This window comes from Polypterus senegalus, chromosome 8 (assembly GCF_016835505.1).
Source record: "Polypterus senegalus isolate Bchr_013 chromosome 8, ASM1683550v1, whole genome shotgun sequence".
NCBI classification, from domain to species: Eukaryota; Metazoa; Chordata; class Cladistia; order Polypteriformes; family Polypteridae; genus Polypterus; species Polypterus senegalus.
The window spans coordinates 160,084,193-160,109,282 of NC_053161.1; the positions used below are offsets into that span (position 1 = coordinate 160,084,193).

At 39.2% G+C, this 25,090-nt stretch overlaps 1 protein-coding gene across 1 annotated transcript; it reads right to left on the reverse strand.

Annotated features, from left to right (window-relative positions):
• On the reverse strand, nt 1-21,314 carry LOC120534435 (pentraxin fusion protein-like). Its single transcript, XM_039762007.1, has 3 exons — nt 21,239-21,314; nt 4,762-4,833; nt 1-852 (listed from the first exon to the last, which is right to left on the reverse strand). The coding sequence occupies exons 2-3, from the start codon at nt 4,823-4,825 to the stop codon at nt 245-247; spliced, it is 672 nt and encodes a 223-aa protein (XP_039617941.1). The 5' UTR covers nt 4,826-4,833; nt 21,239-21,314; the 3' UTR covers nt 1-244.
• Nucleotides 21,315-25,090: the final 3,776 nt, after the last annotated feature.

A 25,090-nucleotide genomic window follows, 5' to 3' on the forward strand; every position in this document is an offset into this window, starting at 1 on the left:
TGCCTTGTCATTAACTGCTTTTATTAAAACATTTCCAGAGAGCCAATGAGTCACATTCCCTTTGGGTTAAGCATGTTGTTTATTGCCGGCATATATTTTTTTCAGATGAAAACACACAGTCCCACATTTTGAAACTCTGGCACAACTTCAAGTCTTGCCACTTCTTTATTTAGGAACATTATAATAAAAATGACTAAAATTCATTGGCCGCATTTAAGAAAAAACAACATTACATGCTAGAGTCCTAGTCATTAACAGGTTCTATTAATACATTTCCTTTAGCTTCATACTCCACAGAATTCCAATCAATTACGTTTCCTTCGGGCTCAGTATATCCTTCACTAGCACTGAGTATTTCATCAGACGATAGCGCATAGTCCCACAGATGAACGTTGGTTATTTCTCCAGTAAAGCTTTGAGTGCTGTCAAATGAACTCCCCCATCTATCCTGATCTTGACCGAGAATTACACTTCCCCCTTTTTGAATGTGGTGTCCCTGTCTATAAACTTTCCTGACACTCCTCCTGCCATTCACCCAAAAGGTAGTCAATCCAGATGATGACTTCCATGTTACACACAGATTTGTCCAGAATGTGCTGAGCTGAGGAAACCTGAAACTTGCAGGAGTTGAGTTAAGCAAGTACAAAGTAAAAACTCCAGGTTCACTCCACAGATTTAGTGCATCTCCTGCCATATAATAGGAAAACAGGATAGTGTCTCGTTTGTTGGGTAACTCTGAAGCGAGGCGCATGCAAAGTGTGAAGGCTGTGAGGTTCATGGGCTTAACAGGATGAAGGATCACATAACTGCTGTTAGTTTCCTCAGGGAAAATCAGAGACTTCTTTTCAAGACCTGTGAAATAAAAAAGTTTTATTCAAAGCTTCTGGAAACAATACCATTTAACATCAACAACAGTTGAAGTGCTCTTCTACATCGTTTTCACATTATGATGCTTGTAACTGGTGACACATACTGTGCCATGAAAAAGTCTTTTTTCTTTACTCTCTCATACTTTTCTTGGTGAGGGTGATTAGATCTTCAGCATCAACAAAATATTAGGCCAAAGGGGGCACTGATTGAACAAATCACACAAACATTTGGTCCATATTTATTAAGGTAATTTAAATAATTTATCAATTGACCATGTGATCTCTATAATTGGTTACCACGCTTTTCCCAATTATGATTGCAGGAAGTTGCTTCTTGCCATTGTTGATCCAAGGAATTGTTTCAGGTTTCAGGATTCTCAGGTTTTTTTGTGGTCTGCTAGCATCTCCTGTTTAACCAAGATACTGAACCAATATAACGCTACGCAAAAAAGACCGAATTTCTAACCAAAGGCTTAGAGAGAAGAAGTAGAAATTCCAAAGTTTGGGGCTAACCTTTTTCTGAAAAAAATATTTCTGTCAGGATATAATCGAGGAATATTTGTCTGAATTATCATATATACTCGCGGATAAGTTCTCCCGCTGGTAAGTCTGGGTTTGATTTTACCGTATAATTTTATAATGTCGGTCGTATAAGTTGAATGCAGAAAACTCGCGCTATTGATCCAAGAAATCATGATATGCTAATGCCCACCTGAGAGAGTAACTACGCTGCACACTGCCTTTTTATCTATGTATTGTGCCTGCGTGACCACACGGTAATACCCAAACTGTTTTCTGAAGAGTTGTTTGCACTGTTTTGTGTTTTTTGTATCTCACACCCTCATACACCTTTATCGAAAGAGTATCCATTATCTACGATGGAACTTCGATCAGAAGAAAATATGAAGCTGGTTTTAAATTAAAAGTCATTGAAATTGCTAACTGCGCTGCTGCAACAAAACTCAATGTGTCTGAGAAACTGGTGCAAGATTGGAGGAAGCAAGAACATGTAAAAAAAATAATTAAGGGTCGCATTTTTGAACGGACGTATAAGTCAGGGTCTGATTTTATGATTGATTTTTCGGGTTTCAAGACCCGACTTATACGCAAGAATATACGGTAATTATTTGTCAGAATATATTTGAAGAACCTTCTGATCTATTGTATTCTTGAATAGATTACTGTCATTTTATTGCTATTATGGTATGGATCTAAGAGAATATTCAACATATGTTTTATAAAATATTTTGAGTTATTGTTGTGGTTATTTTCATTGTAAAACATGTTTGCCTTGTTTAATTACAATTTTCATTGAGAGTATTATCGTTGTTATTGTCCGAACCGAGAAGACAACATTCTAAAGTTGTTATTACTGTGGTTGTTTTCATTGGTATTTACACAGGGTAATATTTAAAAATAAATAAACTGGTGGTTGAGAATTTCTTTAAATTGGTTTTGCTTGGTCATTCTCTTATTTAGATAAATTCAATTTCAGTTAAATATTTTGTTTAAGTGGTACAGGGATGAGATGTTAGCCATTAGGCCTTTGTTGGAGTTTTTAGGCCTCTTTTTGACCCCTTTTTGTACATTTTGGATCTGATTAATAAAACCCCTGTTCTAGAGGCCAATCACATCATCCAGCCACTTTGTTTTCTGTCTTTCTTTCCTTCTTTCTCCACCCAGATGACCAACCAGCACCCTTCTGCATCCCCTGTAAGTTCCAGTCCTTTTCATCTCTGGATGGGTTCTTTATATTGTTGTTTCAGTTCATTGTTTGGTTTTATTTTAGGCATACTTTACTCCTTAACAGAATCAGAAAAGTTCCAAAATATTTTCTTCTTATGAACATTTATTCTCTCTTCACCCATTTTGGTCAGGACTCGAACTTCACTGTGGCACAAAACTAGTAGTCTTATAATTATTTTGTACTAGCAGAATACCTGCGCTTTGCTGCGGAGAAGTAGTGTGTTAAAGAAGTTATGAAAAAAAAAGGAAACATTTTAAAAATAACGTAACATGATTGTCAATGTAATTGTTTTGTCACTGTTATGAGTGTTGCTGTTATATATATATATATATATATATATATATATATATATATATATACACACACATACATATATATATATATATATATATATATATATAAATCAAAATACCCGCTTTGCAGCAAAGTAGTGTGTTAAAGAAGTAATGAAAAAGAAAATAACGTAACATGATTGTCAATGTAATGAATGTAATTTTTTGTCACTGTTATCTATATATCTATTATCTATATTTATATCTCCTTTGGGGTGCGAGCAGCTGTTGCTGGGGGTGCCAGAATCCATCGAGGAAGAAAAATGAAAAACATTATTTGTACAAAATTAATTTATTTATCCATTCCTAAATAATTAAATGGGCAGGCTATTTTGTATGAGTGCAATACGCTGTTTGTTAAAACGGATGACTCCCGCTCTTACGTGCACTTACTGTAGTGCTGCGTGGGTAACTTAAAGTATCGTATCTATTCAAGTTCTATTTAAATCTATACTAATAAAAGGCAAAGCCCTCACTGACTCACTCACTGACTGACTGACTGACAGACTCATCACTAATTCTCCAACTTCCCGTGTGGGTAGAAGGCTGAAATTTGGCAGGCTCATTCCTTACAGCTTATTTACAAAAGTTGGGCAGGTTTCATTTCGAAATTCTACACTTAATGGTCATAACTGGACGCTATTTTTCTTCATTTACTGTAAAGGAGTTGAGCTTGAAAGCCGGGGGGGCGGAGTTTCGTGTGACATCATCACGCCTCCCACGTAATCACAAGAACTGACTGTCAACGCAGTGCGTAGAAAACCAGGAAGACCTCCAAAAAGCGCTGAAGAAAACATGAATTATATAATTGAGAAGGCAGCGAAACAATAAGAAGCGAGCGAGTGACATATACTACCATATTCATGAGTGCTGCTACTTCGGAAAAAAAGCACGGTGTAAACCTAAACTTTAAATTAAGTTCATAGACAGGCTACCGCTGGCATTTCTCATGCCCACGGCTAATACGGGATACAAGTTTAATGAGAGGATATAAATGAGAGTTTTGATCACTTTGTAACTAAGTTAAAATTGTAGGTGAAGGGGTGTGCTTATGCAAATTCCGAGAGACTGTGTTGGTGGGGGATTGACAGTTAAGGCGGGTGGAGGAGTCACGTCATCATCTCCCCTCCCATTTACCTCATTTCGCTCTGAGCTGAGCTCCGCGGCTAACGCCGTCTTCTGAAGCAACTTCGTCACACTGCCACCAAATACTCACAGAAAAATCCACAAGTTAATACACACGCTCTCTCTAGAGTTTCTCCACACTGAATCCTCCAGGCACTACTTACAAAAGGTTACATTGACAATCATGTTATGTTATTTTTAAAATGTTTCCTTTTCTTAGCACAAGCACAGCTGAGAAGCTTCGATGCATGTGCTCCATAACGCGTTAAAAAATAATGCATTTAATCACACTTTGCATTGCAAGCAAAGGGGAACTTTTCTCAATGCATGATTTCCTGGTGTGTAGAATTTTGAAATGAAACCTGCCCAACTTTTGTAAGTAAGCTGTAAGGAACGAGCCTGCCAAATTTCAGCCTTCTAACTACACGGGAAGTTGGAGAATTAGTGATGAGTCAGTGAGTCAGTCAGTGAGGGCTTTGCCTTTTATTAGTATAGATTTAGCTTTCTATCTATCTATCTATCTATCTATCTATCTATCTATCTATCTATCTATCTATCTATCTATCTATCTTCTGTTTGACTGACTTAGTGCAAATGATATTCCCAACAAAACAGCAGCATAAAATTATGCAATGTACTTCATAGGAATCTTAAAAGTCACAAAGTGAGCCATTATTAAAACTCATACCTTTTTCACAGCACACACTGATGCAGGAAATGAGAAGGAATAAAGCAAATTGAGTCGGCTTCATTTTGTTTCCTGATCAAAAGATGAAAAGCAGAAAATGTAAATTATAAAGGAAATTCACATTGACAATTAACTTGACTTTTAACATTAAGTAAGGCGGTAGAGTTGTACTATTTCTCTTTGTTGCAGCATTTTTATTTGTTTAGTTTTCTCTTTTTCTTGGCAGGCTGCTGCTGCTTTTATCAAAATCCACACACACAGATTTTTGGAGGTGCTGATTCCCATCCCAGCCGAACTGATCCAGAGAGAGCTGAAGATCATGGCCTGATGAAGCAAACAGGACAACATCATCTGCAAAAAGCAGTGACCCAATCCTGAGTCCACCAAACCGGACCCCTTCAACACCCTGGCTGCGCCTAGAAATTCTGTCCATAAAAGTTATGAACAGAATCGGTGACAAAGGGCAGCCCTGGCGGAGTCCAACTTTCACTGGAAACGAGTTTGACTTACTGCCGGCAATGCAGACCAAGCTCTAACACCGGTTGTACAGAGACCGAACAGCCCTTATCAGGGGGTCCGGTACCCCATACTCCTGGAGCACCCCCCACAGGATTCCCCGAGGGACACGATCAAACGCCTGCTAAGGGAGTATGGGGCACCTCCAAATCCGAGACCATTGTCCTCAGCCGAAAAAGGGTGGAGTGCCCTCTCAGGGTTGGGAGGGAGATCCTTCCCCAAGTGGAGGAGTTCAAGTATCTCGGGGTCTTGTTCACGAGTGAGGGAAGAATGGAGAGTGAGATTGACAGGCGGATCGGTGCGGCGTCCGCAGTGCTACAGGCACAACATCGGTCTGTCGAGGTGAAAAAGGAGCTGAGCTGTAAGGCAAAGCTCGCAATTTACCAGTCGATCTATGTTCCTACCCTCGCCAATGGTCATGAGCTATGGGTAGTGACCGAAAGAATGAGATCACGAATACAAGCCACTAAAATGAGTTTCCTCCGCAGAGCATATGGGCTTTCCCTTAAAGATAGGGTGAGAAGCTCAGTCATCCGGGAGGGGCTCAGAGTAGAGCCGCTGCTCCTCCGCATCCAGAGGAGTCAGATGAGGTGGCTCAGGAATCTGATCAGGATGCCTCCTGGATGCCTCACTGGTAAGGTGTTCCGGGCACGTGCAACCGGGAGGAGGCCCCGGGGAAGACCCAGGACACACTGGAGGGACTATGTCTCCCGGCTGGCCTGGGAACACCTCGGGATTCCCCTGGAAGAGCTAGAAGGAGTGGCTGAGGAGCGGGAAGTCTGGGCATCTCCGCTCAAGCTGCTGCCCCCACGACCCGATCTCGGATAAGCGGAAGAGGATGGATAGATGGATGGACACATACAGAGACCATCCTGTGACTAACAAACTTGGCTCTTGCCCTCAGTGCTTTCAAATTTAATAGCAATTTGTATCATCTTGTCACCATGGGAGCTAGGATTGGCCTTCACTATGCCAATATTTATTTTTGTCTGACCCGTATTATATATTTGACCTGTGTAAGATACATACTTAGTGGCCTCTATTTGTGATGCATCTTTCAAGGCGCAGGAAGTACTTTTTAGGGATTTTTGATCCATGCTCATGCTGTTCGTGCAGATTTTTTTACTGCAAGTACCATTTCACCTTAACCTGAACATGCTTTTTTGATTGAGATCTGTGGATAGTGCACACTGTTAGATTAAAATAAATTAACCGTCTTGGTGAAAAGGCCAGCTTAAGATGTGTACGCAGTCAAATGAAATTGTTAAGATCTACCTGGTGCGCAAGCTCAAAGTGAGGCTTCGAATTTGCATAATTATTCCTCAGGCCTCAACATAAGGCCCGGTGAACTCAAAACAGCTGCACCCCATATTAGGTAGCACTAAGTGATTATCCATCCCCCTACCCCATCAATTAAAGGTCATGTCTGGCAAAAGACTAAACCAAGTCATAGTGCTGCAAATGTAGTTTTATTATTTATTCTATTATTTTATCTGTTTACCTGCAAAACAGGCAAAATGTCTTGCGTTTACTGGGGTCCTGTTCCATATGCTTTCTATTGTTGCAGTTCACTGACCCTGCAGTGAGACAATAGGTGTTGTTCCCACTGCAGGAACCTCCCACCACATCTTGCATACAGTTTGTTGTTGGATGTCAAGATGATGGAAATTTCTTGTCCTGTGAGTGTAACTTTAGTGATGACCTGGGCTATTCTGTCCAGACATTGCAGGACCCCACAGTCTACCAGAAATCTACAAGCACCATGAGACACTGATGTTTGTAACCTAGTGTGCTCTCAATGTTGCCAATCTTATCCAAATGTTGCAATGGTCTGTCACTTGTCGAATGCCATTATTGGGCTTTGCTGCCTGAGTGAATAGCAATCAGCTACAAGCTAACCGAATGCCTAATAGGTCTCACTCCATTTGTCTAGCCTATGTTCTTAATTTCTTTAAATGTTTGGGTTCAAAAATCTCTTGACATGCAGCACTGAATCTGTGTCAGTGAAGAGAATGAATCAACATGGCATCTCAAGTCATTGATTTCTATTTGTGTGTAACAAAGTGCTCAATAAAACTAAATGTTGTCCACTTACCGTCATGTAAGAATGGACTGAGAATCCTCCCTCAGGTAAAAAAGAAGATGTGTAAAGGTTAACACACCTCCTCACATTTATACCATGCTCTTGTTTTTATAACCTTCATAAGAAAATCAATATTTACCTAAGCAGGCCAGTGTTGTGCAGGCTAGTAACAGTCTGAAAGTGAAACTGTCATGGAAGCCAAGACAAACAGCAAACAAGTCAACAAGTGATAGCAGCAGAGCCAAATACAATAATCTGTTCAACAGACACTCCAGGAAAATCAGCACACACTAAAAAAAGAGAGCCGTATGGTTACAGTTAACAATCTCAAAGAGATCTTTATAAATAATTCAAAACAAAGACCAGCAGGGTCGTTTTTCAGATTTGCCCTTTAAATTAGAACATAAAGTGATTATACGTAAACCCTTTAGTGTTCGCTCTATATGTTGTGTTGGGAATTTGGGAGCTCATTTATTTAACAATATTGTATAACATTCCTCAGTCTATCTGGTTTTAAGAAACTCTTAACAATTTAGTTGATACACTGTGGATATGGACACACAAGAACTTAACTTTAGCTTAGTGCTTTTTCAGTAGACGCTCAATGTCCTTTGTGAGTAAACATGTTTACCTCAGGAGTGTTTCAGAATAGTGGGACATCCTGTATTGCAGGAAATGAGTGTTAATCGACAAATATCGTGAAGTGTTTTTCACAGCGAATATGCTGTGTTTACTGGTGACCTTGTTTGGTAGATATTTTCCTAGAAATTCGCTGTATGGCAGGCTTGGATTCACTTTTTTTTTTGTTTTTGTGGTGTACCATAATGCTTTGCAAAGCCAGTGTGATATCATAGACACCCTAAAACTAATTTTAGCACCCTAAACCTAATTACAGGCCCCAAGAACATATAATGCTGATCCTAGTAGTGGGCTAGAAATTAGTGGAAAACTTACATAAACACAAACACAAAACAGAAGGAATGAAGAAAGAAACCAGAAATACATTGTGTATTTGTGTCTTAAAGGTAAGGTCCTATTGTGAGGACATGTTTGTGAACCGGGTGTAATACTGAGCCTACTCCTTTAATAGTATGACCCAGTGTCACACACACACGATTAGGGGGCAGCCAAAGGGCCCGACTGAACATGAAAATATACCAGAGAGGAGTTTAAGGCAGCGTATTAATGGTTTTCTCATTTCCTCACCAGAATATACACCAGAAGACAAAGACATCAACCAACATTGTCCTGATAAACAAAGAACTTCCGCATTTTCATCCGTCCGTCCCTGATAACTTCACTTCCGGTCCCAATCCGATGATATTACCTCCATCACCTTCTGTTCACCTCACCTTATTTCTTCTGCCTACTTCCTGTCCAGATTACATAAATTACTCTGTTTGCTCTTGACTGGTTTTCATGAACTTGACCGTTGTATCAGTGCATACTAATTTATTTTGGATTGTCGACAGTATATGGGGAAGGCTCCCCAGCCCTTAATCTGTCTCTCCCGCATTTATTTCTTCAGAGCAGAGTTTTTTGTAGTTGTTGCAAAAAAGAAGGTCTGAAGATTTCTCATGCTTTAGTGTTGAGCATATTTAAGTAGTAGTGGCAGGGAACGAGTAAAAGCATCAGGGAAAAAATAAATTCTACTATTTGATTTGGGACAGGTGAATACCCGCTATTGAAACCTCACTGAATTCATGGTTCGTGTTTGCTACTGTCCACAAGAATGTACTAATGTGATATTTAATTTTGTTAATTTTATCTTAGAGAGGTCATGTTAATTTAAAGTGTAGCACTACTTCCTAATAGCTCTGGTCCCAGCATAGTCGGTAGACATTTCCCCTGTTGTTATGGACACTTCAAAGAACGTTGCTCCATGATAATAATCCACTCAAAACTAGCTCAGTTTTTCTTTTCCAATTGACATCAATGCATTTCACCAAGTTTGATGAAGTTCCAGAACTTTTCCATGATTTCGCCAAACTAGAGATGAAGTGAACTCAGCAGGGTGTACTCATTACTACTGGTAATGTTTTGTTGTGAATACCCCACCATGAGAAAATATGGAATGCATAAACTTTAATGAGATGTAAGCGCACAATTTATATCTTTAGGTGCCAGTGTGTCTGGCCCTGATGAAGGGGTAGCAGCCACAAAACATGCCAATCTTGATAGACAATGGCTAAATATCCAAGGATACAAGTTTTTTTTTTTATTGTGAATACCATGGCTTCATTAATTTTGAACATTCAGATACAGTGGTACCTCGGTATACGTCCACTTTGGAATAAGTCCAACTTGGTATACGTCCTGTTTGGACACAAAAAGTTTTGCTTGGTATACAACCTTTGTTTGGAATATGACTCGCGTGCTAGAACACTGCGTGCTACTCTTGTTTACCTGTCTTGATTCAAAGCCACGACTGCCCACAAGCGTCAGTACGCCAGTTGCTAGCATTCAGTGAACAACCCGTGCTATAACTCTCTGTAAATTTTCACGTGATTTTGTGTTTTTTAGCGTAAATTTAAATTGATTGTTAAAAAGTATGAAGGTGGTATGCGTATCCGGGACTTGGCTGCTGCCGAGAACGACGGTATCTACGATTGTGAAAAACAAAGACGTTATTAAAAAGTAAACTGAGGTTAAATTTTCATTTATTTCATCTAATTGCTTTTGTATTTATGTATTCTAGTATTAAGCAGTGTTTAAATTATTTTATACAACCCCATCAATGTATAATATGCCAATAACAATAGGATTTTTTTTCATGGGAACGGATTAATCATTTTCCCTTTATTTCTTATGGGAAAATTTGTTTGGTATACGTCTTATTTGGTATAAGTCCAAGGATCTGGAACGGATTAAGGACGTATACCGAGGTACCACTGTATTTAACATCACAAAGCTAAGGATTATTTACCTGATCTGGCTATGTTTCGAAAGTTAAATTGAAGCCTTTTGTGCTCAAGTAAAATATAATTGAAAGAAAGGAAGTGAAATTGTTAGACATTGCAATGTCTAATAATAACATTGACTTTGCTGTTATTTGTTTTGAATTTGTACATACTGTATAATCTCATCTGATCTGGTATAATTGTGATGGTTTTTGATTAACCTTTATATAGAATATAAAAGCAATAAAGATTAAACAGCTGGTCACAGGCTCATTAAATTAATGAGGGCAAGCAATGTTTCCAGTACTGTTTCAAACAAAAGCTGTAAAGAGAATTTAAGAAGTCTCAGAAATACATAAGTAGATTATTTGAAAATAAGTAATAAATAGAAAATGATCTAAATAAATATTTAATTTGTATTTTTATAAGATAAGAAATAAATAGAATGTCTACAGCAGAGGAACTTAAGAACTCTGTGTGTAAAAGACATTTTGAAATTCCAGAGTAAGACATGTTTCAGATTTTCAATGAATTAAAAAGTAATAAAATCACCCAGGTCCGAAAGGATTTTACTAGTTGAACTGAAAGAGCTGAAAGATACAATTTTTAAGCCCTAAATTATATTTATTCTGGTAGTCCTTTTGCATGTAGAAAGTACCTTATAAATACAAAGTTGCTAATGTGACAGGAATCTACAAACAAGCAAGACATAAATTACTCCTGTAAACGTTGGATGGGTAACAACCTGGAAATGTTTTGTAACAGATTTGTTAACATGCATCCAGGCCAATAGTGTGATGAAGTTGGAACCCAACACTACAAAAAAGCCTAAAAAAGTCCTAGGCCAATTCCAAACAGGCCTGGGGCCTGCACTTCAAGTGAAATGGGAACTGTTTAAAAAATCCTTGTTAAAGTTTTTTGGGGTACTAAACTAAACTCTTTTACCCAGTTTTGGCATCACATCAAAAACAAAATTCTCCTTTTGAAGCATTTTTCAGAGCTTTATTTCATGCTTAATTTTTCTTTAAACATCCTGAGCTTGTCAGTTCCTGTATAGTTTTGTTTTAGAGCAAGTTTTTTTTTTTTTTTTAACATCTCATATGGAAATTTGTCATGACATCATTTTGTTTTGTTGTTTTTGCCACCATTATGACCAGCCATTTCTATGTCGTTACTGTTGATTGTTGGAGACATGTCTGTCGGGATCATGAAGCATTACATCACTCCTAAGACACTATATAAACCAGCACTTCAGTCTTGTCAACATCCAAGTTTCCAGATAAACTTCTTGATGAAAAAAACATCCATTAATTCATTATCCAACCCGCTGTATCCTAACTACAGGGTCACAGGGGTCTGCTGGAGCCAATCTCAGCCAACACAGGGTGCAAGGTAGGAAACAAACCCTGGGCAGAGCGCCAGCCCACCTCAGGAAAAAAACATTTTGTTTTTTGTATGTCTTTTTGGTTTAAAAATTTAGCTTGTATTCTGTTGATTTGACTTTGGTGTGCAGTTTACTTTGTTGCTCTCGGTTTTGATCATGTATGTTTCAGACCATGCATTTTGTGCTCATCCATTTCTTAATTCTAATCACTCTCCTTTTTGCCTTGCCTAGGCTTGGCATAACAGTTTTGAAGATGGTAAAATATTTCTACATCTTCCAAGAGCAACATCTTGGGCTTCTATGAGTGTCACCATTTTGTGGCAATTACCAAGATAGGAAGACCAGGAGGCCTCATGTATAAATGGTGCGTATGCACAAAAATTGTTGTGTACCCCCGTTTCCATGCTCACATTCCGATGTATAAAAAATAAACTTGGCGTAAAGCCATGCACATTCTTACGCCAGCTCAAACCGTAGCGTACACACATTTCCGGCTCAGTTTTGCAAACTGGCACCACTCAGCGTCAAAGCAGTGCTATTGTTCCTGTTTGGTTTACCTTTCTTTTTTAGATTCACATCCCTGACACAGTTTATCAAATACACCGAAATTAACTGCATATTTTTTAGTTTAAGGCATCTGATTGTAATCAACCTGTAACAATATAATTATGCATGGCATGGCCAAACTATTCCAAATACCATAGCTGCTTTAGCATTGCTACTCTCAGAGCACCACTCAGAATATTTTAACCCACTGTATCTGGGTGTTGAATCACAGCTGTACAGCAGCTTATTGGAAAGTTCCATGGCAGGTTGTGTCAAAAGCAGAGAGAATTATAGGGGTACAGCATCTAGCACATGCTTCCTCAGGAAATGAGCACAGTTTATTTGAACTATTTCCTTACTCCTGTAGGGACCTCGTGGTTAAGAAACAGTTTCATTCCAAGAGCTACAAACGCACTCAATCAGTTCATCAAGTGCTCCCAATAGAAGTGTTTGTAAAATAATAAGTACCTCACTGTAAACTCGCACTACATTTGTAATATTGTACAATCTAAACCACTTATGCTTTCATATTATATATTTTTCATTGTTTTATCGTATTATTATTACTGTTATTTTATCATTTTATAGGAAAATCAGTTTATGGAGGATTTACATATTAAATCTCATTGTACCATACAATAACAATAAAGGAATTCAATTCAGTTCAATAGAAGAAAGTGCATATTTACAGATGACTGTCTTCTAAGTCGATTTAGATTTCCAAGTGATATCTTCGTGGAGCTCTTGATATCAATTTTAAGATGAAATGCAGTAAAGTATATTACATTATACAGTTACATTTTAACTTCATTTAAATAATGTATACTGTTAATAGTTAAAATTGTGGATAAAGTAAACAGCGGTAGCAATGAACTGGCACCTCATTCAGGGACTGTTCCTGGCTCACGGTGTATTCTTGCTGGGACTGGCGCAACCCTGGATGGGTAGATGGATGGAATAATTAAACATGAACTACGAAGATATTTCAATGTTCCTTAAACGTTTTGAAGAATCGGCGTTCTAAACTTACAGATGGTTTGTCATTTACCACAGAGCTGATTGTGTGGCGATTGGTTACTTGGAAAAAGAAAAAGGAAGGACAAGAATTTGCAGCAAGAATCTTGCGGAAGGCAGGAACAATCTCTGGACAGGGCACCAGTTTGTCGCTACCACTGTTCCCACCCCCACACTCCCCCCCTTGTTTAATACATGTTTTAATTAATTTAATCATGAAAATTACATCAAGTAGAAATCATAGTATTTAAATTGTTCAGAGAGCTGTAATATCATGAATGTAATGTATTCTGTGTCCTGTCTGCGTAAGAGAAAGCCCATTTAAGAAGCAAGTAGTGATTCACATACATAGAGTACATAGAAGAACATACAGAATACAAAGCATTTAACATGCTATTTTACTTACAATGGGATTTGAGGAACTATTAAATTAAAAGATTTTAAGATGAAGTTTATGACATTCTACTTTAATGACAAAATAAACAATGTGATTAAAGTGGAAATTTCTAGATGAAAGTTGACATTTCAAACATGTTTTTCCACTTTGTCCCTATTTCCTTATAAGCTTCCATATGACACTCAGACGGTGGACTACGACTCATCTTTTCATGGTGACTTTGATAACTGACCACTTCTTTTTTATTTCATGCACTGTGCGTCTTTCTGAACTTGAACTTTCGATCAACTTCCTTTTGTTGTTTATACTACAAGTTTTTCCTTACCTCCACTTGGCATTCGCTGAAATTCTTCTTTATTTCCCCATGATTTTGGTATTGTCTTTTCACAGAACTCTGAACTCCAAGGCTATTTATAGTGATTTGCTTAATCAAAGAGGTGTAATTCTGTGAGGAGTCTGGGAGGGGCAGCAGGCGCATGCACAAGCATTACATTTCACACTGATTGGGATTTATGTAGTGGCAGTGCGTGGAAGTTGGCTTACTCACAGTTTACTGCATCTGATTTTTTTGTGTGTACTCACATTTACACTTTTGTCTGTAACACCATGTTTTACTGTCAATTCTACGCATGGCGTTATGCATGAGGCCCCAGAACTGTGTGCCACATGACCTCACAAGTGAAACAGTATAAAGGTCATTGTTGTGAAATTCAGAATCAAACAGCATGTGTGTTATAAAGATTATTGATGCCAGATTTATGTTCTGAATTTTTCAGCTTCAATTTACTTATTGGGCTTTTTGACGCTATCTTATTTGCTTGTCTGGAAATTACATTGGCTTGTCTTTTTGACAAATGCCTATCTTCTAGTTTCCTTGCAAAATGGCCCTTGCGGTCTGGCATATTTCCTCTATGTTGACAGATCACAGTAGCCCTTGCCCAAAAAACAAGATAAACAAATACTTAAATATCATTTATTAAATCAAACAAAAGAAATTACAAATGCAAAAAAGTAATCACAACTCCAAAAGATCAACAAAAAAAATCATACAACAGATAACAAAATTCCAAAAGAAATAAAAATATAATTAAAAAGTGACAAAAATAAAAAATAACTATTACAAAAATAATATCAAAAATCAAAATACTGAACAGAGCCAAATATAAAATAGAAAAAAATCAAATGAAAAAGTAACAAGAACAAGAAAATGTACAGAGATTGCAAAAATGAACACTGAACTGAACAATATGAGCAGGAACCAATGCTCAGCACAGGAATTTAAATAGGCAGTCTAATCAGCTAGACCTTTGAAACATTAGGAGGCCCCGGCCCCTTAGGTTCATCACACAATTGACAAAACAGACAAGCAACTATATAGGCATGACTAAAAGACATAAAGAAAATTACAAAATAAATGAAAATCAGCAAAGTAATTAATGAAAAACTGGAAACACAAAAATGAAGGAACTAACACAATATACATAATATACAAAAAAGCAAAGTAAACAAACAAGAATGAAAGAAACTAAAGCCAGAAATGAAACCCTGGGAAAATCATAGCAACTAGACGGCACATATTGTTCAGGACAGCCAGTCCTGCGCTCCCTGGTCACATTCAGTGCTGCTATGAGGACTTGCTCAGGGACACCAACTGGCCTTTGAATGCCAGTCAGGTAGCGTGTGTGGTGTTCTATTAAGTGTGCTTGAATAAATCTTGTTTTCCAGTTGAGGCTCATTCGGAATGACATATGAATGTCTTACTTGAAACACTTAAAAAAGTAAGTATTCAGAAACAACGTGAAGCATATTTGGCAGCAACACAAAACACAAGAAAGTACTTGCCTAGAATATATATTTTTTATTCACACATATATTGCACATTTAGCAATCCAAAGAAGCTGCAGCTTCTGCCATTGGTGTGATGCCCCAATGCTACTCCTGCTGACTAGTTTGCCTTCATCAAAATATTATTTAAAAGGATTGGCCGGTGCACTGATGCTATAAATGATCTGTAATTTACAAATTCAGTTTCTGATTAGCTTGTCGCTGCCGTTATTCACACACGAGTGCAGTATGTTGTGCCTAGGACATTTGAGAGGCTTCAAATCTACTGTCACTACATACTAATGCTGCTTGCACATTGCTCAGGCATTGATTGTGGCAGGTTGACTTTGCAGTTGTTGGTTTCAGCTAATTGCGCATAAAGTTGAATTTTGCATCATGAAAAACTAGGCTGTTCCATATTAATTTATTACATACAATCCAACGTTCCTTATTTTTCAAGGAACAGACACACCTTGGATGATCCCACGGTGCTGTTGAAAGTAAACTGACTTTATAGACATTAAATGAAACCATAAACATTTGTGTGAAAATCATCATCGTGAGTGCCAAACTAGATGTCTTAAATGTTATGTTTATGAATCTATTATACTAGCAAATCATCAATTGCAAAATATTTAGCATTTTTCATATTTTACTAGTAGGAAAAGAAGCAATATGGACTATTACATAATAACTACCTGTACTGTAAAAGGCACAGGCTCCTAGAAACCATGGAGTCTGGCACTTCAATCACTCAATCACATCGGTTTTACATTAGCGGCTACACAAAGTTCTCTTTCTTTGGCGATTTCATTTTGTAGACGTGCTTTATCAGTGGCTAAGCGAGTTTCTCTCTCCTTGAATGTTTCGTTTTAAGTGAGGTTCTCTTTTGTTATGGTTTCATTTTGCCTCACACTTTTGAGCTGGACAGACAGACTTCCACATGTAGACGTTTATATATAAGATAATAAAGAGGCTGAATGCATTTAATTATTGAATCTATTAATATATGTTACTCTTTATTATTTTACTAAGTACACACAAATACTGCCGTGACTAATTTGTTTCTAATCCTTATTTGTGCTGGTGGTTTAAAAGCTCTGCTTCGTACATAATGAAAGGGACACACCGGGGTTGATCGTAGAAGGTCTTGAAGTGTGGCATTTTTTTTTTGTACGTTACTTTAACATCTCTGCACTGCTTTAGTGATAGAGGTTTAGAACATCAGAACAATCCGAACGAGAACAGGCCACCCAGTCTAACAAAGCTCGCCAGCGATAAGTCAAGTCCTGAAACTCCCCAGAGTCCCACCGTCCACCACACCACCTGACCTCAAAGTGTTAGCTTTTATAAAAGACAATTTTAATATTATGGAACATGCCTTGTTTTATTATTGCTATATTTCTTCCTTTAATCTCTCACTGGGAACAAATGGTATAATAATTTAAATATCACGTATTGTTAGTTTTTGTTATTTTTCAAAAGATCGCATAGCTTTTCTCTGTAGTGAATGTCATATTAATTTAAATTATACTATAACTAACTGTTCCTGGTCTGAAAATGTTTCTGAGGGAAATGGGAAGTGATATCAGTAGTATTTATGGTCTGAAAAATATAAATCACACATGTGAGGCCTCTAATTAGACCAAATATCATATATTTGTATAACACGAATCAAAAGATTGGAATGATTAAAACAAAAGATTGGAAGGTTGAGAGAAGCACTGCAGGAGGAATGGAAAGTTAGGGAAAAAGATATAGTGCCAAATTTGAAGGTTTCTATCAGTCAGAGACCTAGTTCTGGGGCACTGACCCAAAATCAGTATAAACACTTTTTTCAGGTTAATGTTTTATTGTTAAGATAAATATCATATGAAGTTCAGAATCTAATAGATAGAGATAGCAAGTCTGAAGTCCAATAGTTTCCCATAAATCGGCGAAGAAATGGACCAGTGAGATTGCAGATGATCAACATTACATAGAAAACAGTACACAGTTTGGTGAGCCTGAAAAGAAAAGCCTGGAACTTTTAGGCTACAATAAGTTATAATTCTTATTAATATTAGTAGTAGTTTATTAATATTAATATTAGTAATAGTAGTAATAGTAGAACTAGTAGTAGTAGTCATTTTAGTAGTAGCAGTACTAGTAGTAGTAATAGTAGTGCCATATTTTCCCGAATATAACCTGCATCCTTGTACATCTCATGCAGTTTGTCTCTATCAATAAAACAATAATTATATAGCCCGCACTCTTGTATAGTGCACAAATTTTGTCTATTTCAGTAAGAAAAGAAAAAACAAATCCGTATAACCAGAACCCCTGCATAAATTAACCTACAATAATTTGTAGGCCGTATGCACAAATGATTGCACCGGGTATAACTATTGTGCTGCTGCATGCAAATGTCTTTTTGTAATAAAATTTAAGCGGGTCAACGTTGCCCTCCCATAGCTATTCACAAGGCAGCAATCTCCAAATTTACTAACCAGCTGTCTCCTCCATGTGGTGAGATAGCTTCTGTCATCTAAGCTTCTGGATGTGCCATCAGACACGCTGTCTCTTGGTCCCTTGTTCCTGTGTTCTTGACTGTTAGAATATCATTACATGCACAAGTAAAAAACAAGCTTAAGTGCAGCTTGTGTACTTTTACATGAAGCCTAAATATTCTCCGCTAAATGTAGTATGACATGCAAATTCAGAACTCCACATAAGATTGAATATTATTCTTATTTTTATTATCTTTGTGATGAAGTCTTAGCATCTAGTATCAGAAAACTACAAAACATCATCATGGGTTCCATTTTAAAACTCGGGGTGCAGTAAAATCGTGATGTCATTCATTCTCAAAAGTGACCTCCTACTGCTTGCTGGGAGTAAGAATAGGACAATTTATAACTACTTCTCATGTCCTACTCTGGGGTAGGACAAAGTCTTATATTTGTCAGACGTTTAGTGTAATCTCCAAGACTAATCCTGAGACACGTGATAAATGCGGGCACAGGACTTAACTAAGCCTACTTCCAAAATAGTCCTCACCCCCCAGTCAGTCTTACCTCAAAGCTCAAAGGGCTGGCTTACAGGCCCACACAGGCCCAAAATGGAGCTGAGGCTTTGAAACTATACAGTAAAATCTCTCTATTATAATAAAAAAAAATCTTAGCAAGGAGATGAGATGTGATTTTCTCAGACAGACACTTTCACATCCCACGAGATGAGACTTTGTGCCAAGAGATTTAACCACGCCTAAGGCCGGAAATAAATAGAGTAGATGACAAAGTAGAACGTTGTAAAGAATTCAAAAATGTTGGTACACATGCAGAGCAGGTTAGAGATAATGGAAGTGTGAAAAATCGAAAGTCTCCGAAAAATGATAGTAAAGATCACATTAGCACAAACAAATGGAAATTATTACTCGGAGAAATAACAGAACAGCAAAAAGAGATTGAATATATTGTTCAGATTTAAACTTTAAGTCAGAGAATTGTAGACTGGTGTAAAGACTGGATGGGAGAACCAGGGGAGTCACCCTACCTGCAGCTGTCCTTTTGGTCCCTGGCTCCGTCAGACGAAGACTTAGGTTCCCCAACAGCCAGGGAGCTCATACAGGGCTTCACTCTCCTAAGGCTTCCTGGCTCCCGCTGCCTACCGTAGCCTTATGCGGTGAGCCAACAACCTTCCGGGTCACTCCAGCTCCCTGATCGCTCAGCTGGACTGACCGCTTCCTTCAGCTCCACCGAGTGTCAGCCTGATCTCACTAATGAGCCTGCCTTCACCCTTTCTCCTTCCTGCCGCCTTTCTTCTCCCTTAGCCTCTGTTCATTTTCTTTTTTTTCCTCCAACCTACACGCTCACGGTCCTACTTTATATAAAGGGGACGTGGCTCAGGTGTGGCGATTAGCAGCTCCCGGCATCAATTACGGATAGAGACGATTACTCACGTGTGCACTTAAATGAGGAAATGCACGTATCACAAAGGGCCTGGGAACCTCTCCGGCCACACTACCACGCGAGTGCGGCGATTATCTGTTTAAAAATGGGGCTTTTCTTCAGAGCCGTGAACCTGTTACACCACAGCTTTATGCTCTTTCTTCATGTGCAGGCCCCCACTTCGGTGAATCATGCCATTCCAAACAAGGCAAAGAGGATACAGTTTCATGCTGACTTTGACACCCAAAAAATACTACAACAGTCCCCAGTCTGATTGCCCGTTTCCCAATTGTCCCTAACTGTCTTGTCTTATAATGCTTGCCTAACATTTCTATGTGGTGAGCCCCTGTGCTAAATCTGGCTCTGTGTCAACTGTGCATGTGAGTAAAAAGAAAAGTAGATTTATAAAATATATTTGCACAGAGCACAGTGACATATTAAACTTTTACACTTATTACAGCTTGTCATTGCTATGTCACAACAGTAGGAGGCACGTGGGCTGTTGCAGGAAGTTGATCCGAATGACATCATCTGTACAACAATTTTAGAATTGGATTTGCACAAAAGTAACCATCCTCTTATGATCTGACTTTTCTATTCATTTTTTTTTTCCTGTGTTTATTGGAAACTTTTCTTATGTGTTGTGATAAGACAGTCCCTGGGCACTGACACACAGACGCTGAATGTCCAAAAACGCACCCTATTTATTTACAATAATGTCCTGCACACAACACAGTGCTTTCATCTGCCCAATCTCAGTCCCTTCTGTCTGTCACTCTTCGTATTCCTTCAGCCTTTACACCTCTCCTCCCAAGCTTCGTCTTCCTCCTCCCGACTCCGGCTACTGTGTGGAGAAAGGCGGCCTCTTTTATAAACACCCGGATGTGTTCCAGCTACTCTTCTGCCACACCAGGGAGTGCCACATGAGCACCTGGAAGCACTTTGGGTGTCCCAGGAATTCCTTAAGTCAGCACTTACAAGTGTGGCGGAAGTGCTGATGTCCAGGGCTCCACAATTCCTGTGGGGGCCCCCCTGTGGTTAACACAAGCCCCAATAGGGTTGGCTTCTACTCTCTGTTCCCGTGGCCCCCATACAAACCAAGGTGGCTGCCTGTTGTGGCCCAGCTGAGGTATAGTCCCTCTCTGGGTCCTTCCAGGCGTCCCGGCTGGGCTTGGCCCCCAGCCGTCTGCCACAGTGTTTTGCGATCTAATTGTGGTTTTTGAAATTTGTTTTTACATTAGTCCTGATTTGGAATATGTTGATAGTTTTTCACATCTTATTGCTGTGCCATTTTATTTTGTATGGATGCCATCATTTTGTCGTTCGTCTGTTTATGGTTGCCATCTTGGTTGTGTGCCACATGTGATGTCATGAATGCAAGTCTTCAGGACTGTCTAATCCTGTACGTGTGACTCCAGTAATTATCTGGGCAGTTCAGAGGAGCCACTGCAGGATCTCACAGTCTACCAGGCAGCTATGAACAGCAGTAGGTAAAGGGATTTGTAACCAAAAGTGTCCCAAATTGTGCAAACATTAAGAGACAATGACTTGTTTAGAACAGACACTCCTTCAGCCCAGATTGGTTTCTTCTTTATATTTTTACAAAATAAACCACTCACTAGAACTGCAGACCCACATGGCCTACAGTCTCAGATTCTGCTCCCATATCACTGATTGGTTTTGCAGTGTGAGGGACAGCAGTCAGCCATTAGATAACCAAACAGGCTTGATGGACTATTTTAAATTTTACAGTTCACAAAATTTCCGCCATGAAGCATGGGATCAGTGACAGTGAAGAAACTAAATCAAGATGTCACTTAAAGTCCTTGATTTCTGTTTTGTGTGTAACTCAAAGCTCAATAAAACTAAACGTTGCCCACTTACCCTTCTGCTGGAATAGACTGAGATCTTCCCTTAAAGAAAAATGGAGATGTGTACAGATTAACAAAACTCCTCCAATTTATACTGTGCTCTTGTTTTAATAACCTTCATGAGGGGTTCAATATTTATAAAGTGGGTCAGTGATATGGAGGTTAGTAACAGATGGAAAGAGGAACTGCGATGGAAGCCAAAACAAACAGCAGACAACTCAACAGGTGAAAACAGCAGAGCCAAGCATAGCAATCTGTTCCAAGAATACTCCATGAAAAATTGGAGGCGTAGCTAGGGTTTGCAGCGCCCGGGGACAACTGAAGTTTTTGCGCCCCCTCCTGTTTGCTAAAATGCAATGGGGAAGGGAAAGAAAATTTTAAAAAATGTATTTAAAATGCTAGTATTTTAAGAAAAAAAAAATGATATAAGTCTCCGAAAATGATAACGCCGCCTCGTGTTCTTTAAAATCCGTCATTAGTTTTTGTAAGAAAAAAATCATTTTCTGCATTTAAAAATGATTTTAAAGAAAGTATATAGCAAATTATAAAGCAAAATAATTATCTATTTATAAAAACTGCATTACTTACAATTTATTCATACGAAAATATGATGAAGAAACGTCTAGACTTTTGCAGCCATCTACTAGAATACATCACCACAGCCCAATCAATTTTCTATCAAACACATAAACACAAATCACTTGGCACAGAAATGGCGTTTGCAACATCTTAGACAATGATACACTAAAGCCTCATGTCAGTCGCGCGACCTGTTTAATAACGTCAAAATGTTTCTGGGTGGGAGTCAAGCATGTTAGAGTAGTGGAGGAGATAAATTATTGTCTGTTGGGTACATAGAACTAATACATGCTTCGAAATCAGAAAGAGACAAAAAACATCGGAAAAAGATATCCTCATACTGATGGAGTGATGGACTGAGTATGCAAATGTTTTTTTATTTACTTTTTAGTGCATTTAATAGTGGAAAACATTTCATTCTAAAATTTCGTAACATCAATTTGGCGCCCCCTGGATGCTGCGCCCGGGGACAGATGTTCCCCCTTGACCCCCCAGCTACACCACTTCTCATACCCCACCAAACAGAAAGTAGCAAATAGCAAATGAACGAGAGATATTTCATTTATATAACAGATTCAGAAAGTAATTAGACCACTTTACTTTTTCACATTTTGCTATGATGAAGGTCAGGTCAAGTCAGGTCAGGTTGGGGAGCAGGCACTGGTACAGCACGTTGCCGCACCCACCACACGACGAAATAGCTCAGGATCCTGGTTGGCAACCCACCACACTGACACACAATCCAGTCCCATCCTCTGGAAATGACCCTCTATCTGCCTCAGCCAGGTGTTATGTGGGCATCCCCTGGGCCTGATCTAGCTGTTGGTGTCCTCAACAGTGAGGATCCTATGAGCTGGATCACCCTTGGGGGAATTGCGCCACATGGCTGTAGTGCCGTAACTGATGCTCCCTCAAAATGCAGGTAATGTGCCTCATTTGGGACTCCATGATCAACTGCTCATTTGACACAAAGTCAAACCAATAGTACCCAAGGATTCTCTGAAGATACACAGTACCAAAGGAGTCTAGTCTTCATCTCAGGTCACTGGATAGCGTCCACGTCTCACAACCATATAGCAAGACAGGAAGCACCAGGACTCGTCCTTTTGCATAGATATCAGGAGCGCCCACCTTTCACCCCCCTTTCCAGCAACCTCTTGACCCCCCATGCTCTCCCGATCCATCTACTAACTTCATAGGAAGAGTCACCAGAGACATGAATGTCACTGCCAAGGTAAGTAAACCTCTCGACAAGGTTGACATATGATGAAGCCTTGTGCTAAATTCATTTGAACTCATTCATTTATTTTCCTCATCGAGCAACACTCAATCCTCGCTAGTAGGAGTGTCAAACTCCAGGCCTGGAAGGCCGCAGTGGCAGCAGGTTTTCATTTTAGCCCTTTTTGTAATAAATGACCAGTTTTCACTGCTAATTAACTTCTTTTCTTTAGCCCTGTTTTTCAGGATTCAGTCCCCTGAATTGATTCTTTTCTTCATTAAATGACAGCCAAACAGAAATGAGACATGAAATGAGCCAACAGATGACCAGTTAAACTGGGGATTCAAACTCCAACCAATTTCACTCCAACCAGTTTCTTAATGAGATGCTGATTCTTGCTGTTAATTAAACTGGTTATTTAATTCCACAGCTTGTTGCTGCTTTCATTTTGCCACAGCAGACATTTCCAAAACTGTTGATTTTTTGTTTTACTGAGACTTTCGCCTTTCTTTATTTTCAGCTATTGTGTGATGGACACAGGTTAGCTGGTCATGTGACGGCTTGTTTTGTGTCTGTGTTTGGCTGCTAATTAAGGAAAAAGAAACAACTAAGGGGTCTGAGTCACTTCAATTAAAACAAAGGCAAAAGAAGTTAATTAACAGCAAAAACCGATCACTAACTTCGACGCCCCTGCTCTAGGAAGGCAAAGCAAAAGCTTTTTGCCAGTAAAAAACCGAGTAGGCAGAACATTTGCTCAGTACTTTTTTTGACAGCAATTACAACCTACAGTCTTCTTAAAACTGTCCTGTAGCCTGGCAGATCTGGCTCTGATGGTGCAGTATCTTCTCTTGGATGGCAGAAGTGTGAAAAGTCCATGTGAGGGGTGTAAGGGGTCCTGCACAATGCTGCAGGCCTTGCGGACACTTCATTTGTAAAATATGTCCTGTAGTGAAGGGAGAAACACCCCAATAATGTTCTCTGCTGTCTTCACTATCATTTGCAGGTGCTTGCAGTTGGATATGTTGCAGTTGCTATACCAGTCAGTGATGCAGCTGGTCAGGACACTCTCAATGGTTCCTCTGTAGAACATGGTGAGGAAGTGTAGTCTCTGCTGGCTTTCTTGATTAGTAATGAGGTGTTAAATATCAATGTAAGTTCCACAGTTATGTGCACACTGAGGAACTTGGTACTCCTAACAGTCTCCACATCTGAACCGTTGATGCTGAGTGGGATGTGGGCAGGATGTGATTTTCTGAAGTCCACAATTATCTCTTTTGTCTTGTCAACATTGAGAGATAGATTATTGTCTTCATACCATGCAGACAGCCATTCCACCTCATCTCTGTATGCTGTTTCATCATCCCTGCTTATCAGTCCCAGCACTGTCGTATCATCCGCAAACTTGATGAAGTCTTTGGTGTTGTGTGTGGCTTTGCAGTCGTGAGTCAGCAGGGTGAAGAGCAGTGGACTAAGCACACAGCCCTGCGGCACTCCAGTGCTCAGTGTGATGATTCTGGGAGTGTTGCAGCCCATCTGAACTGACTGGGGCATCTAAGTCAAGAAGTCCAGGATCCAATTGCAGAGGGTGGTGTTCAGACCCAACCTGCTCAGTTTTACAATCAGCTTTTGAGGGATGATTGTGTTGAAGGTGGAGTAAACACCAAGCAGCCTTTCATTTGTCTTTTATTGAGGAGAAGCTTCTGTCTAGCCACTCTGTCACAAAGCCCAGATCAGTGGAGTGTTGAGTAATGGCTGCCACCTTTGGAAATTTCTCCCATCTCCACAGAGGATCTCTGGAGCTCAGTCAGAGTAGCCATCAGGTTTTTGGTCACCTCTCTTAAAAAACCACTTCTTGGTCAGCTCTAGGAAGAGTCGTGGTTGTTCCAAAGCTCTTCCATTTAAGAATTAGAAAGGCAACTGTGCTCTTTGGAACCTTTAATGCAGCAAAAATATTTTTGTAGCCTTCCCCAGATCTGAGCCTTGACACAATCCTAGCTGTCACAGTTCCAGAGAGCACTGACAGGAAGTTGATAGCTTAGAGTCCACTATGACTCCTAAATCCTTCTC

What these genes read in the sequence shown, in the direction of transcription:
- LOC120534435 (XM_039762007.1), bottom strand. Translation starts at nt 4,825, where the DNA reads ATGAAGCCGACTCAATTTGCTTTATTCCTTCTCATTTCCTGCATCAGT. An exon ending in CAGTGTGTGCTGTGAAAAAG is followed by an intron (nt 853 to 4,761) that starts GTATGAGTTTTA and finishes TTTATTTCACAG; the next exon opens with GTCTTGAAAAGAAGTCTCTG.